The following is a 14,600-nucleotide window of genomic DNA, read 5'->3' on the forward strand; positions in this document are numbered from 1 at the left end:
TGTCTAATTTATTTATTATGATAAATATTTAATATTTAATAATTATTTATTTTTATATTTTTAAAATTAAATATTAATTTTTAACCCTTTTAAAAAGTTAGATAAATATATGTAGGAACCATAATTATATTACATGTATTTGTAAAATATTTTCCATGCTGATAATTTATATCTTACAAAAACTAATCATCCTTTAAAATATATTCTCGTTAATACCAATTTCGTGATTAGTATATTGCTCCTTTTTTTTGGTCTGGGTAATATTGCTCCGTTCAAGAATATAAATATTCCTTGACAACTAAAAGCCAACAAATTGAAGGAATATTGCTTGTCTTTTTATGGCTAGTTTAATCAAAAGTTGATGAAGTTATTTGAAAAACAACTTTGCAAACTGAAGGGTTATGTAAAGTTGTAACCAAAGATGTATAATAGCCTAATAATAATAATAATAGAAAAATAGAAAAATATTCTTTCAATCACACTTGAACAGGCTTGAGAATGGGAATATGAATTCAATTACATGATGAATAGAGAGTTAAAGTGTGGATATCAGATAAGTTCTGAAACCAATACCGTAAATATATCCTGCAATATGTAACCAACTCATTAACTTCACAGCAAAAAGAAAGAAAGGAATAAATCTTTTGAAGCCTTTAGAGAGGGGAAGCTTTATAATCAAGTACTCAGATTCTTCTGTAAACTTTCTGCTGAAAAGGCTTCTCTTGAGAAAGCACATGTATGCTTCCAAAGATTGGTATAGATAATTTTAATTCCCTCATCCTGATAATTTTCCTTGCCACAAGTTTAGTTGGAACATGGATAACAATATTCTTTGAATTCATCATTCATGTTCCTTGATTCACAGGTAACATTTTAAGATAGCTAATGTTGCAGTAGCAATCAATTTAATGTGCTAAGCCTCACTTTAAGAGTACCTCAAACATTTAATTATGTTGCAATGAGGATTTGGTTAAGTCCTAACTATGAAGAATATGACAGCTATAAATTCCTTTGCTTCTTTCTAAAGATATTCTTGATTGAACATATTCCTAATTGTCCCTTCCATGCAATACCTATATATATGTTTGGCTTCCTTCAATATCTTTAACAGAGACAATGAATAACTTTCACATAGCACTCTTCTTCCTCATTGGGATTGTGTCCTCCATTTTGTTTCAGATTTCAGTTGCATCTGTTGTTTCAACAGGAAACTTCAATAAGGACTTCTATGTTTTATGGTCACCTACCCATGTAAACACATCTGCTGATGGACACACTAGAACTTTGAAGCTTGATCAACAATCCGGTACCAATACCATGCCATTTCTAGCTGAATCATCAATATTCATGATCTTATCTTAACTATTGTGGTTTGAAATATTGTAGGGGCTGGTTTTGCTTCAAATCAGATGTTTTTGTTTGGACAAATTGACATGCAAATCAAACTAGTACCAGGTGATTCTGCAGGCACAGTATTAGCCTACTATGTAAGCAAACCCTTTAATCTTCCATTTTTGTACCTACTCATTGTTTTGCATAGTAAAAGAACACACAGACATTTATACTACTTTGTTGATTTATTGCAGATGGCATCTGATCAACCAAATCGCGACGAGATTGACTTTGAGTTTCTAGGAAACATGTCTGAGCAGCCTTATATTCTTCAAACAAATATTTATGCAGATGGGTTTGGCAATAGAGAGGAGAGGATTTATCTATGGTTTGATCCTACAAAGGACTTCCATACTTACTCAGTGTTGTGGAATCTGCACCAGATTGTGTAAGGCTAAGCCTGCATTATTGCAAATTATTAACCCTTTGAACATAGGCCAATAAAGCTGAGGATGTGAAATTGAATTGGGGTGTTGCAGGTTCATGGTGGATAGCATTCCAATAAGAGTGTACAGAAACCATGGTGACAAGGGAGTTCCATTTCCAAGAAGGCAACCAATGAGTCTAGAAGCAACTCTTTGGAATGGTGATAGCTGGGCAACAAGAGGAGGTCAAGACAAGATAGATTGGACAAAGGGTCCCTTCATAGCTTCATTCAGGAACTACAACATTGATGCTTGTGTGTGGAAAGGGAACCCAAGGTTCTGCAGAGTAGCTAGCCATGTTAATTGGTGGAACCTAAACAACTTCAGCACACTCACATCCCCACAAAGAAGGTGGTTCAAATGGGTCAGGAAATACCATATGATTTATGATTATTGCCAAGATAATGAGAGGTTCCAAAACAATCTTCCACAGGAATGTTCCCTTCCCAAGTATTGATAACCAGAAAAGAAACTTTATTACTGGTTTTGATACCAAAAAGTAGAAAAGAAACCCCTTGTTTCATGGAATTCTCATAAAAACTTAGTGTATGTTATTGATCCATTGATGCTTACTTGATGAGAACTACAATGTCACACAGTTAACGTTATATAAGGGGATCAATTAATCAATTAATCATAACATAACACTATTATATAAGGGAATAAAAGCAAATTAAGCAGCACTTGACAAAGTGCTTTGAGGAATTGTTTGTTTAATAGCAGAAATCAAGTAACAAATCTAACACTTATATATCTCTTATTATTACAACAATGTGGACCAGCTAAACTCGTCCTTATTAGAAAGAATTGCTTTAAAAAATTGTGCTGGCCTCTTTATATAGATACAGCTAAAAATGAACCCAACAACAATAACAACAATAAATGAACTGCAGTACTTGATGCATTATTCGTCCCTGCAAAAAGCCAAAACCATAGTGATCCATTAGGACATTTAATGGATAATGAAGGATAACCAATTATCAACTGAAAAGTAAACTAAGCATAATGTCATAGCTCAAGTACCTTGTGGTGAAGGTGCTGATGATGGATTCAGAGATAGAGATGGCGATTGTACCTCTGCTGAAAAATAACCAAAACATCAGTAACTAATAAGTGATTAACAAAAATAAGGAACATCATAAGGTAAAGTACCTTGAGGTAAAGGTGAAAGTGCTGGTGTTGAAGGGTCATAGAAGATTGAGGTGTTATATCTAAGAAAGCAACTTGCTCTAACGACTCCAGCACCAATCTTATCATTTCAACAAGTTGGTAGCAATTGAATTGACTCAACCAAGCAATACTTGCTCTAACGACTCCAGCACCAATCTTCTTTCTCAGACAAATCAGGAGTACACTGAACAACACCATATATGGTTATGTTCCTTGGACCTACCGAGGCACTTCCCACACCATATTTTCGACGAGAGTCACCAGATGCAGCTTTGCTTTTAAGATTTTCTAGCAAGTTGTTGAGAATTTTATTGAACTTATCAACCTCAGTTGTGTTATTTTCAACACTATAGTACATAGGTAGCAATTCCTTGTGGCCGAAAATGGCACTATCCGAGTAATGCAACCAGTTGCCTCCTTGCTGTGTTGCAGAGTCCAATGGCGTTTACTCTGTCTGTGTTTTGGCCATATGAGGAATTGTAGAAACCGTAGTTGATTTTTGTGTTGGAAGTGAGAGTGGACAAAAGGGTGTTAAGGTTTTTGGCATAGTTGCTATTTGCTCTAGAGTTAACTACAGTGTTACCACAAACTAGAGCAGTTGCATCTGCATTGACTTTAGATATGAAAATGATTATGATGAGGCAAGAAACTAAAGGAAAGTAGCCTTACATAGAGAACACAAGACTTTATGGTTTGTGTTTTTGGAATAACAGCTATCAATTGGTTTATTGAAGCTTTTGATATGAATAGTTGTAATCCAAGTTGCTACTTGGTAGCTGTTTATAAACGAAATTTATCCTCTTTAAATAATGAAATTCTTTCAGAGTATACCTGTTCAATTTGTGGAAAAATTCTATCAATGTTGCTGTTCTTGAGAGTTTTGCAAATACCAAGTCTTGGTTCCTATGACCCGGTACTTTCATACAGAAGTGTACGTTACCACATGCTCATAAATGTATGTATATTAATTTAGTGGTTGCACATTTTGTTTTTTTTTTTGTTCTCCCATTTTATGTTAACTATTTCCATGCTCTTTAGTTTACAAAACGTACACTATTATCATTTTTCAAAAATTTACTTAATATTTGTTTTTATCAAGACCTATAAATCTATTACAAAACTTGAGAATCTACTTATTGCTCAATTATTACAACAATAAGCTGGACCAGCTGAACTTGACGAGAATCCTAACTAGCCAACCTTGCTTTCCTTAATAGAAAATAAAGAACACTTTAGCGAGGATATAGCTCAGTAACGGAAGCCTCATTTTCTGATTCTTGAGCTGATTTACTTGTGAATTCACTTGTTCTTGTTGTTGTATTATTCTCCGCTGAATGTATGTCTGATAATGGAAGGCTTCTAGTTCTAGTAGTCCCCAGAAAAAATGCAGGTTCTGAAGGTGTTGGCATAGTTACAGAACAACTATCCAGCATCAATACAATAGAACTCATGTTTGGTCTATGCGCTAAATCTTCTTGAACACAAAGCAAACCAATGTGGACGCATCTCATAACGTCATTTGGTGAAATATTGCTTAATGATGGATCTATGATATTTATAGCTGTTCTCTCCTTCCAATTTCTCCAAACCTGCAAGAATTTGATCAGTCACACACAGATGTTACATACATTATGTTTAAGATAACATAACCTATATGAATATACAGAGGAGGAGGACTTACAAAGCTTAGTAGCTGCTCTATACTCTCCTCACTGCCATTCTCAATGTGCCTTTTGCCGCTCACAATTTCAAGGACTATTACACCAAAGCTAAAAACATCTGACTTTGTTGAAAATTGTCCGTACATTGCATATTCGGGTGCCATATATCCACTGCATGTCAAGATTTTGAACATAATTGTTATTGTATTTTCATCACATGATTCAAAAAAAGTACTCGATGTTGATTCAGTTTTCTGTAAGTTTTTCAAAAAGTATTATGTAGTTTTAACATAATAGTCATAAAACTCAAGTCCTATATATACATAGTCAATTGATAGTTACTAAGAGATATCAATAATTAATAAGTTCTAGTATATTCTAAATAAAACTTACTATGTTCCCACAATTTGATTCGTATTTCCCTGAGTTTGATCCGTGCCAAACAGTTTCGCTAATCCAAAATCTGCTATCTTAGGATTCATATCATCATCTAAGAGGATATTACTTGTTTTGAGGTCACGATGTATAATACGAAATCTAGAATCTTCATGAAGATAAAGAAGACCTCGAGCAACACCTTTAATGATTTTGTACCGACTTGTCCAATTCAATTGTCGTTTCTTGATTGGATCTACATGTACACCATGGCCATGAGCTTAAAAACTATATTTAACTTGAACTGATTTAGCGGGTAATAGTCCAATTATTATGATGAACGTACCAAATATGAAGTAATCAAGACTTTTTTTAGGAACAAACTCATAAATAAGCAACCTTTCAATTCCTTCCAAACAAAAACCAAGGAGCTTAACCAAATTTCGATGTTGAAGTTTGGCCAATAAAAGCACTTCATTCTTAAATTCCGTAGCTCCTTGGCCAGAGTCCTTTGACAACCTTTTGACGGCAATAATTTGTCCATTGGAGAGCTGACCCTGAAAATATATCATATATGTGATTTTAGTTTTTAAAGTTTTTTTTTTTTCTTGAGTGAGTCACTATGCATATATATCTTACATTCTTACCGTACTTAAATTTGACGTGTAAACTAATTAATAAAAGTAATATCTGTTGGAGTAAAATAGTGTGATCTTATACCTTATAAACGGCTCCAAATCCACCTTGTCCTAGTTTATTAGAATTTGAGAAATCACTTGTAGCAACTCGTATGGTATCAAAGTCGAACTGCAATGACTCGTTCATCGTGATTTCTTCTTCAACATCTTCAGTTTCACATGCATGGGATAGAAATCAACAGGGTTATGGTGTAAGTAGTTTTTAAATTTGATAAAGCATTCAAAATAAACCAAATTGAAAATAGTTCTAAGAGTAGCCTTACATGTGGTTGCAGAAAGTTTGCTTGGCCTTTTCACTTTTAAATAGACGCATATAGAACACATGATGAGCACCAAAACAGTAACAGATGGCACTGCTACGACGATCACAGATCGCGATTTGGAAGTAGTAGTGTTGTTATTATTAGTAGTAGTAGGCTGAAACTGAAAGAAACGGTATGTTTCAAACCTAATATGACATCTTGGAGTAAGAACTCTCCCACCTTTCTTCCCATCATTCAGAGTTACATCCACGATCCCCTCCAAACATTCGTCACACTTTTGGCTAGAAAGATCCGGCGTGCACTGCACAAGCCCATATATGGTTTGAAAATCCGTACCAGTGACACTCCCCGCAGCATATTTGCGGCGAGAGTCACCGGTTGCACTCACGTTGTTTCTCAGATTTGACATCAAGCTTGCGCGTTCTTGTTTGAACACTTGCACATCCGTTGCGTTGTCCGTGTTAATCAAGTATTGCATAGGGGTATTGTCAACGTAGCCACTGCCGAAGATGGTGCGGTTTGAGTATTGGAGCATGCATTGATCGTACCAGCCTACAGCTTCTTTCTGGTTTGGGCAATGCTTTGGAAGAACGATTCTCGAATCGTTTAGACACCTTCTACAATCGCTTTGGTTAAGGTCTCCTTGGCAAAGCCCAACGGCGTTTACTTTGTCGTCGTTTTGGCCGTACGACAAGTTGTAGAAACCGTAGTCGATTTTTGTGTCGGAAGCGAGAGTGGAAAACAGGGTATTGAGGTTTTTGTGGTAGGTGCTGTTTTCTGTGTAGTTACCTTTCTCATTCTGACACTCGTAATATATGAAATCATATTGTTGGGCGTCGCATGTGATTAACATTAAGAGGAGACAACAAAGAGAAGAAAACAACCTCCCTGATGTGATCATTCTTCTCTCACAACATTCACAAGTTACAAACCTAGCTGAGCTTGAATGATCAGATTAAAAAACATTAACAAATGAGGGAGGTGTGTTGAGGCAAATTCATTCAAACTACTTCAATGCGTATGGGGATTGGCGGATTGCGGCAGTTCTAAAAGTCGTCGATAATGTCTTTATTTTCTTGATAAATGACTTAAAGATAATAAGTAGCAGGTAAAACATATGAAAAAATTTAGGTTCAGCAACTTTATCAAATTCTGTAACTTTATCAAATTCTGACCAGCATGTAATCAGCAAAAAAGAGCATGTAATCAGTAAAAAAGAGTGAGCCATTGGATGAAATCTCACACTAATCTCACACCATTAAAAGTCTCATTGATGACTATTTGATGACTATAAATCCCAAAAATTACTGATCGTAACATTTCTCAGAATATATTATACTCAATCACCTTGTTTACGGTGGATTTCAATTGCTTAACCATTGATTAGTCAACCCCAAAGTGGGTAAAGACCGAAGACTAATAGAAAAACTTTGTTAAAAAGTAACTAAGATTTAAACTTGCACAACTAAAATAAAACTTTTAAATATAGAAATAAAATTTATACAAAATATTAGATAACAAGACAAATAAACTTTTAAATATAATTTATATTAAATATTAGATAATGAATTCACAAACTTATCAAAATAATAAATAATCCTCTAACATAAAGACTCAAGATAAGATAAATAACTAAACTTATCAAATTTGGCTTACTAATATTGGTTGCAAGAAGGATCATTTGGAATATCTTCAACATATGACCATTCTGTTTCCAATCTAGTTACTAGATATTGAAAACTCCATCCTCTCCCGAAAACCATGAATCCTTCTCAACTAAAAAAATATTAAGCTGAAATAATCTGCCACATCCAATTATTTGAACTTCAGTAAATGTACTCAATTACACAACATAAAAGATAGTAAACAACAAAAAGGAAATTGAAGCTTACCCTGAACTTAAAGAACCATTCTTCCCACATAACGAAACAGACTTTTTAATGTGGTTTGCAACTTTAGCTTGAATACTAAGTGTTCGGTAGATCGGGTTACCGGACGGTTCGTGGAGGTCCCTGAAACGGGGAAGTGGGTTCCCGCCTATCTTCGAGTGGGGTATGAGTGATGGGGCAGCCGAGCTTCTGAGCACGTCAGGCGGAGGGGGTATCACCTGCAATAACACTCCGACGCTCAAGTCATCTGAGAGTAGGGTGACGTACCTGGGGGAGAGGTAGGACCCTCCCCTTATATACCTTGTCAGTGAGGGGCCCCACAGAAGAAGGCCTCCTTCCAGGAAGGTTCCTTCTTTACAGCTGTCAAGCAGCTGGCACCAGGGGTGCATGGCTGGGTCGCCAACCGGACGGGTCTTGTGTGCTGACCCATCCAAGCGGGTCGCGACGTCCTCGGGCCGGGTTGTCCGATGCGCCTAGCTAGGCTGGACCATAACAGTGCTCCCAACGCGCCAACTGCGGCCGTGAGCGCCGTTGGTGGCGCGTTCCGTCTTCCCCTTGGCAGGTCCTCGCTGCGTGTTCGGGTGCCCGTGGAGAGGACGCGCCTCGTGCGCGTGCAGGCCTGTTCGCTGCCAGGGATTACCTTCGTCGCCTCGTTCTCCGCGTTGAGCGTTTAATGCTCATTATGGATTATTCAAAACCCTGCGAGTAAAGACCTTTTTATCCTTGCCTTTCGTGTTTCTTGAGTCAGTTTTCAAATTTTCCATTCAGTTTTGTTTCTCATTCACTCTCCACTATCTTCCTCTTTCTGCGTTTGCCTCCTCCATTTTCTCATTCTCTGCTGTGATTCCTTGGGTTGTTTGCGTTCGATTTTCTTGCTCTTCCAGATTAATACAAGCGCATTTGGTAAGCTTTATTTCTTACTTGCTGTTTTATTTTGCTGTTCGTGCCATTTGTTTCCTTGTTTTGCTTCTACATGCATGCTGCTTCCCTGATTGACTCGCATGTTGGATGACATTAGCGCCAAGTAGGTTTTTTAGAGGGGTTGCCATTCCAGTATAATAGCTTTTAGTCCTTACTTAGGATTTGCTAGGATTTGTTTCGACCATATTTAGCCGTAGTCATTGGATGAGCAAGCTGTAGTTTTTGAGTTAGTTCTGACCTCTCGGTCTCTTAATCTAATTGAGTGGTGCCCCTACTGTAGGTATGGTCCAACGTCGTGCTGCCCGGGTCCCCATCGCAGGCGCGCCGTATGACCGGTATGCCTGGGTAACTTCTGATGTGAAGGATTCCCCGAATCAGATGGGCGTGGAGGAGCTCACCGAGTTCCGCCAAGCCGAATACTTGTGTGGTGGGACCGATGAGGAATCTAACTATGAGGTCTTCATCCCCGCCCCCATGAACGGATTTACGAGCTCAACCTGCATTCCCCCCGTATTGCCGACTGGATCTGGTTTTACAAAGCAATGTTCACCCAACTGGGAGTTCGACTCCCTCTTTCAGCTTTTCAGATGGCGCTACTCAACCGGTGTGACGTGGCGCCGTCATAGTTGCATCCGAACAGCTAGGCCTCTATCCGCTGTTTCGAGATGATGTGCGAGTATCTAGAATTGCCGGCTTCCGTTGAGGTGTTTCTTTTTCTTTTCACCTTGACGAATCCCTCGAAAGAGGAAAAAGCCAAAAAGGGTTTCATGTCCTTCCAGTCTGCCCAAGGTCGGCGGATTTTTGGTTTGTTTGAGGACTCTTACCATGGGTTCACGGACAAATACTTTAAGGTTCGCCCCGTCAGAGGTTGTCACCCTTTTTGGCTGACCCTAGAGGGTATTGGAGTTTCGGGGCGGGGCCAATGCCTTCACCAAGGTTACCTACAAGGGGATGACTCCTGAGAACAAACGAGTTGCCGACATGTTGTTGACCATTTTTGGGAAAAACCATGTCAATCCCATCTCCTCATGGGCGATCAGGAAGTCGCTAGGAATTGCATACGTGAGTGATTGCTTGACCATGTGCATGATTTCATTATTATCATTATCTGTCCCCATGATCTGACGGTTAATAATTTTCTGTGTTTGCTGCAGTGTCAATATCTGCCGAGGTGACTGGACTCGACGCCTTATTCAACACGTTCCTTGCTGATGATCTTGACGAGGAGCCGGCCAAGGAGAACCAAGAGGTGCCTCCTAAAAATAATGAGGATCAGGCGGTGCCTCCACCTCATAACGCTGCTGAAGCGCACACCTCGCCTACCCAGGGTGAAATGGTCGGCACGGGTGATGGCTCATCTCCTCAGCAAGAAATAGAGGATGAGGAGGTGATTGTTGTCAGCAAAATTGTGCTGGCCTCTTTATATAGATACAGCTAAAAATGAACCCAACAACAATAACAACAATAAATGAACTGCAGTACTTGATGCATTATTCGTCCCTGCAAAAAGCCAAAACCATAGTGATCCATTAGGACATTTAATGGATAGTGAAGGATAACCAATTATCAATTGATAAGTAAACTAAGCATAATGTCATAGCTCAAGTACCTTGTGGTGAAGGTGCTGATGATGGATTCAGAGATAGAGATGGTGATTGTACCTCTTCTGAAAAATAACCAAAACATCAGTAACTAATAAGTGATTAACAAAAATAAGGAACATCATAAGGTAAAGTACCTTGAGGTAAAGGTGAAAGTGCTGGTGCTGAAGGGTCATAGAAGATTGAGGTGTTATATCTAAGAAAGCAACTTGCTCTAACGACTCCAGCACCAATCTTCTTTCTCAGACAAATCAGGAGTACACTGAACAACACCATATATGGTTATGTTCCTTGGACCTACTGAGGCACTTCCAACACCATTTTCAAGTGGCTTATAAAAAGGAAGAAAAGTAGGCTTATAAAAAGAAGAGACATTATGGATGATTCAAGTGGCTCAACTATTTTCAAGTTGCTAGATTTTTATAGATGAAATTTTCTTGTTATTTTATCGAGAAAATGGTAGAATCTTGTCTAAATAGTTTGGACAAGTGAGAAGAAGATGACAATTTATCTAGTTAGGAGGGTAAATCAAATAGAAGAGAGACATGTGGCGAAAGACAGAAAATAACCAAAGATCATACAAGAGTTGGTGAAAAAAGATTTACGTGTAAAAAACTATACATGATAAGACGTCATTTGATCTATGTAATCGATACTATTTAGTGGAATAAAATTTTGTTGTTATAATTGTTGTATTGTTTTAACAAGAGAAGACTTGACCCCTACATAATAGTACTTGGTTATCCAAAGAAAAAATTGTAACCAAAAAGTACTCCATTCCATTCCATAGATCTTTATTTGAGTTGGATTTTAGCGTGTATCATGAGGTGGGAATATAATGACACTGCCTATATAGACTTTCCAAATCGACTTTTCTCAGAACAATGCAATGCAAGTTCCATGAATGTACCTGGGTTCACACCTTATACCATATTTAAAGGAAGTCTTTCTGTGTTGTAGAGTTGGTCACACACGTTTGGAATGCTTTGATGAACCCTCCTTATTGGTTGGTTGGTTATGCATGGCAAGCCTTGTCACTAATTACTATCTGCAATTTCCAAATCAACTTTGATCAAGCTCTATGAAGTGGTCCATGCTATTCAAATTCAAATTATGACAATCAGCAATGGATGCGTCCAATACAGAATTAAAACCTCGTGCGTGTTATACATGCCAAATTGCCAATCCACATTAAAATGTTGAAATTGGTGACTTTTTATTTTCATTTTTTCTTAGATTCTTATCATTCAATTTAATTGTCATCTACCTAAACATAATTAACCATTGCATGTAGAGATAGAGGTTTTTTTTTTTTAAAAAAAAATGATAGGCTTTTTTCCCTTTTCTGGTCTCCCATCTTCCAAGTAAACTAAGTCAATGTATTTTTGTAACATTTTTTTTCAAGGAATAAAAGAATACTTTTTATTATGAGACAGCTAGTTATTTAAAAATATTATTTGTATACTAAAATTAATCATAATGTATTTTTATATAAATATATGTATATTATATACTGATAGTTAATTTTAATGACTAATTTTAATATACATCTAATACAGTTATTGTTTGTTTAGTTATATCTTACTTAGTTTTGTTAATTAGCTTAGAGCTTAGTAACACTTGAATACAAAATACATGGTGGAATCAACTTGAAAAGTATTTTTCTTGTAATAACTTTTAATTTTCACGGAAGAATGTCCAACAATTACAAAGAATTTAATCATTAGTGTATGTGATAAACTTGTTTTTTTGGTGACTGTGATTTTTTTAACTTAATGACAAATTTCCTCAACTTTCATAATAAGAGAAAAAATCGGTAATGCTAGAGAAACAAAAAAAAAAATCTCAGAGCTTACCTTATTGAATATTTATTAATTATAATTTTTGGCTAATTATTTTTTGTTATAAAATATTTTCGATAAAAATAAACCTTCTTATTTTCATATCGTCATATACTTTTGTTTACTCAACAAATTACCCCTTTTAAATCAACAATAAATATATATAAAAGGAAATAATATATAACTCAAGATTGATATGACATAATCTGATTTAAACATAAAGAAATTCGTGTTCTGATCCTATATCTTGTATCAGTTTTCACACTTAAATTAGTAAAATTAAAAATGGAAATTATGCTTTTCCAAAGCTTGCTGATCCTGCATGTATACACATACACCATAAACGTAACAGAAAAATAAAATTCTTAACATCAATGACTTCAACACCAGAACCAAATTTTAGCGAGGATATAGGTCAGTAATGGAAGCTTCATTTTCTGATGCTTGAGCTGATTTATTACTTGTTGATGAATTATTCCCCCCTGATTGTATATCTGATAATGGACGGCTTCTAGTTCTACTCCCCACAAAAAATGCAGGTTCTGAAGGTGTGGGCAGAGTCACAGAATAACTATTAAGCATTAATACAATAGAACCCATGTTTGGCCTATCTGCTAAATTTTCTTGAACACAAAGTAAACCAATGTGGACGCATCTCATAATTTCATTTGGTGAAATGTTGCTTAATGATGGATCTGCAATATTTATAGCTGTTCCTTCCCTCCAATTTCTCCATACCTGAAAGAATTTGGCCAGTCACAGAAGTTACATATATTTTTTAAGATAACTTTCTATATGCAATAGAGAGCAGGGGGACTTACAAAGCTTATTAGCTGTTCTTCACTCTCCCCATTGCCATTCCCAATGTGTCTTTTGCCACTCAAAATTTCAAGCACTATTACACCAAAGCTAAATACATCTGACTTCGTTGAAAATTGTCCATACATTGCATATTCGGGTGCCATATATCCACTGTATGTCAATATTTTAAACATAAAGGTTAATTATATTTTCGTCACATAATTTTTTTACTTGATGTTGATTGAATTTTTCATAAGTTTTTCAAAGAGAATATGTTTTAACATAATCATCATCAAACTCAAACTCAAAACATGCCAGAACATATATAATTAATAATGAATAAGTTTTAGCATATTCTAAAACTTACTAGGTTCCGGCAATTTGATTAGTATTTCCTTGAGTTTGATCTCTGTCAAACAATCTTGCCAATCCAAAATCTGCTATCTTAGGATTCATGTTGTCGTCTAAGAGGATATTACTTGCTTTAAGATCCCGATGTATAATGCGCAACCTAGAATCTTCGTGAAGATAAAGAAGAGCTCGAGCAACACCTTCAATGATTTTATATCGGCTTGCCCAATTCAGTTGATTTCTCTTGATAGGATCTGCAGGGAGACCATAGCCATGAGTGAAAACTATATATATTTAACATGAATTGATGTGGTGAGTAATAGTCCAATTATTACAAACCTACCAAATATGAAGTAATCAAGACTTTTGTTAGGAACGAATTCATAAACAAGTAATCTTTCACTTCCTTCCAAACAAAAACCAAGAAGTTTAACTAAATTTCGATGTTGAAGCTTGACCAATAAAAGCACTTCAGTCTTAAATTCCGTAGCTCCTTGTCCTGAGTCCCTTGACAGCCTTTTCACAGCAATCATTTGTCCATTGGAGAGTCTCCCCTAAAATTAACAACATACGTGAATTTAGTTCTTTTTTGGAACTCAAAACCTTAACATAGTAGGTTAATGGGTCTCTCATTTTATAAATTTTTCATTTTTTTTGCTTTTTTTAATGTAAGACTAATTTCATACACTACTTTTCTCACTTGCAAGTTGCAACATTAACACATACCATATTTAAATTAGACCGATAATAAACTAACCTTATAAACAGCTCCAAATCCACCTTGTCCTAGTTTATTAGAATTCGAGAAATCATCTGTAGCAACTCGGATGGTATCAAAGTCAAATTGCAATGACTCATTGGTTATAATCTCTTGTTCAACACCTTCATCAGCTTCACATGCATGGGAATAATCAACAGGGTTAAGGTTTCCAAATGTGATTAGTGCAGTCAAATTAAATTAAAGTAAAAGCCTTACACGAATTGCTTTCAGAAGTCCTCCTTGGCTTTCTTACTCTTAATAAATAGATGCATATAGAACCGATGAGCACGGAAACAATAACAGTTGGCACTGCTACGAAGATGACAATTCGCAATGTGTTGGTCTTTCCTGCATCCAACGGATTATTATTATATAAGATAATTTGTTTTGGGTGTGATTGATTCAACGTTATAGTTCTCAAGTTTTAAAAAAGGCGGTACAACGAATGTTAA

The 14,600-nt window shown here is 36.3% G+C and overlaps 3 protein-coding genes and 1 pseudogene across 3 annotated transcripts in view; 1 reads left to right on the top strand and 3 right to left on the bottom strand.

The window, feature by feature from the left end:
• LOC107617607 (probable xyloglucan endotransglucosylase/hydrolase protein 10) lies at window positions 1,040-2,400 on the top strand. Its single transcript, XM_016319407.2, has 4 exons — window positions 1,040-1,306; window positions 1,387-1,487; window positions 1,587-1,780; window positions 1,872-2,400. Exons 1-4 carry the CDS (start codon window positions 1,117-1,119, stop codon window positions 2,272-2,274), a joined length of 888 nt encoding a protein of 295 aa, XP_016174893.1. The 5' UTR covers window positions 1,040-1,116; the 3' UTR covers window positions 2,275-2,400.
• LOC110266446 lies at window positions 2,525-3,675 on the bottom strand. Its single transcript, XM_021111175.1, has 3 exons — window positions 2,970-3,675; window positions 2,841-2,892; window positions 2,525-2,731 (listed from the first exon to the last, which is right to left on the bottom strand). Exons 1-3 carry the CDS (start codon window positions 3,183-3,185, stop codon window positions 2,652-2,654), a joined length of 348 nt encoding a protein of 115 aa, XP_020966834.1. The 5' UTR covers window positions 3,186-3,675; the 3' UTR covers window positions 2,525-2,651.
• On the bottom strand, window positions 4,109-6,949 carry LOC110266450 (annotated as a pseudogene).
• Window positions 12,418-14,600, bottom strand: part of LOC107616129 (cysteine-rich receptor-like protein kinase 26) — a 3,510-nt gene continuing 1,327 nt past the window's right edge. The window contains exons 2-7 of the mRNA XM_021111176.1: window positions 14,365-14,496; window positions 14,146-14,279; window positions 13,732-13,942; window positions 13,405-13,642; window positions 13,058-13,208; window positions 12,418-12,974 (exon numbers count right to left, since the gene is read on the bottom strand). Of these exons, the coding sequence (XP_020966835.1) occupies window positions 12,636-12,974; window positions 13,058-13,208; window positions 13,405-13,642; window positions 13,732-13,942; window positions 14,146-14,279; window positions 14,365-14,496 (1,205 nt within the window). The 3' untranslated portion in view covers window positions 12,418-12,635. The remainder of the gene's footprint in view (window positions 12,975-13,057; window positions 13,209-13,404; window positions 13,643-13,731; window positions 13,943-14,145; window positions 14,280-14,364; window positions 14,497-14,600) is intronic.

Source organism: Arachis ipaensis, chromosome B09 (assembly GCF_000816755.2).
Source record: "Arachis ipaensis cultivar K30076 chromosome B09, Araip1.1, whole genome shotgun sequence".
NCBI lineage: Eukaryota > Viridiplantae > Streptophyta > Magnoliopsida > Fabales > Fabaceae > Arachis > Arachis ipaensis.

Excerpts from the sequence above, each read along its gene's own strand:
- LOC107617607 (XM_016319407.2), top strand. The coding sequence starts at position 1,117 with ATGAATAACTTTCACATAGCACTCTTCTTCCTCATTGGGATTGTGTCC. Across the intron at positions 1,307-1,386 it reads GAAGCTTGATCAACAATCCG|GGGCTGGTTTTGCTTCAAAT; the intron begins GTACCAATACCA and ends GAAATATTGTAG. Across the intron at positions 1,488-1,586 it reads GCACAGTATTAGCCTACTAT|ATGGCATCTGATCAACCAAA; the intron begins GTAAGCAAACCC and ends GATTTATTGCAG.
- LOC110266446 (XM_021111175.1), bottom strand. The coding sequence starts at position 3,185 with ATGGTGTTGTTCAGTGTACTCCTGATTTGTCTGAGAAAGAAGATTGGT. Across the intron at positions 2,893-2,969 it reads ACTTTCACCTTTACCTCAAG|GTACAATCGCCATCTCTATC; the intron begins GTACTTTACCTT and ends TTTTCAGCAGAG. Across the intron at positions 2,732-2,840 it reads ATCAGCACCTTCACCACAAG|GGACGAATAATGCATCAAGT; the intron begins GTACTTGAGCTA and ends GGCTTTTTGCAG.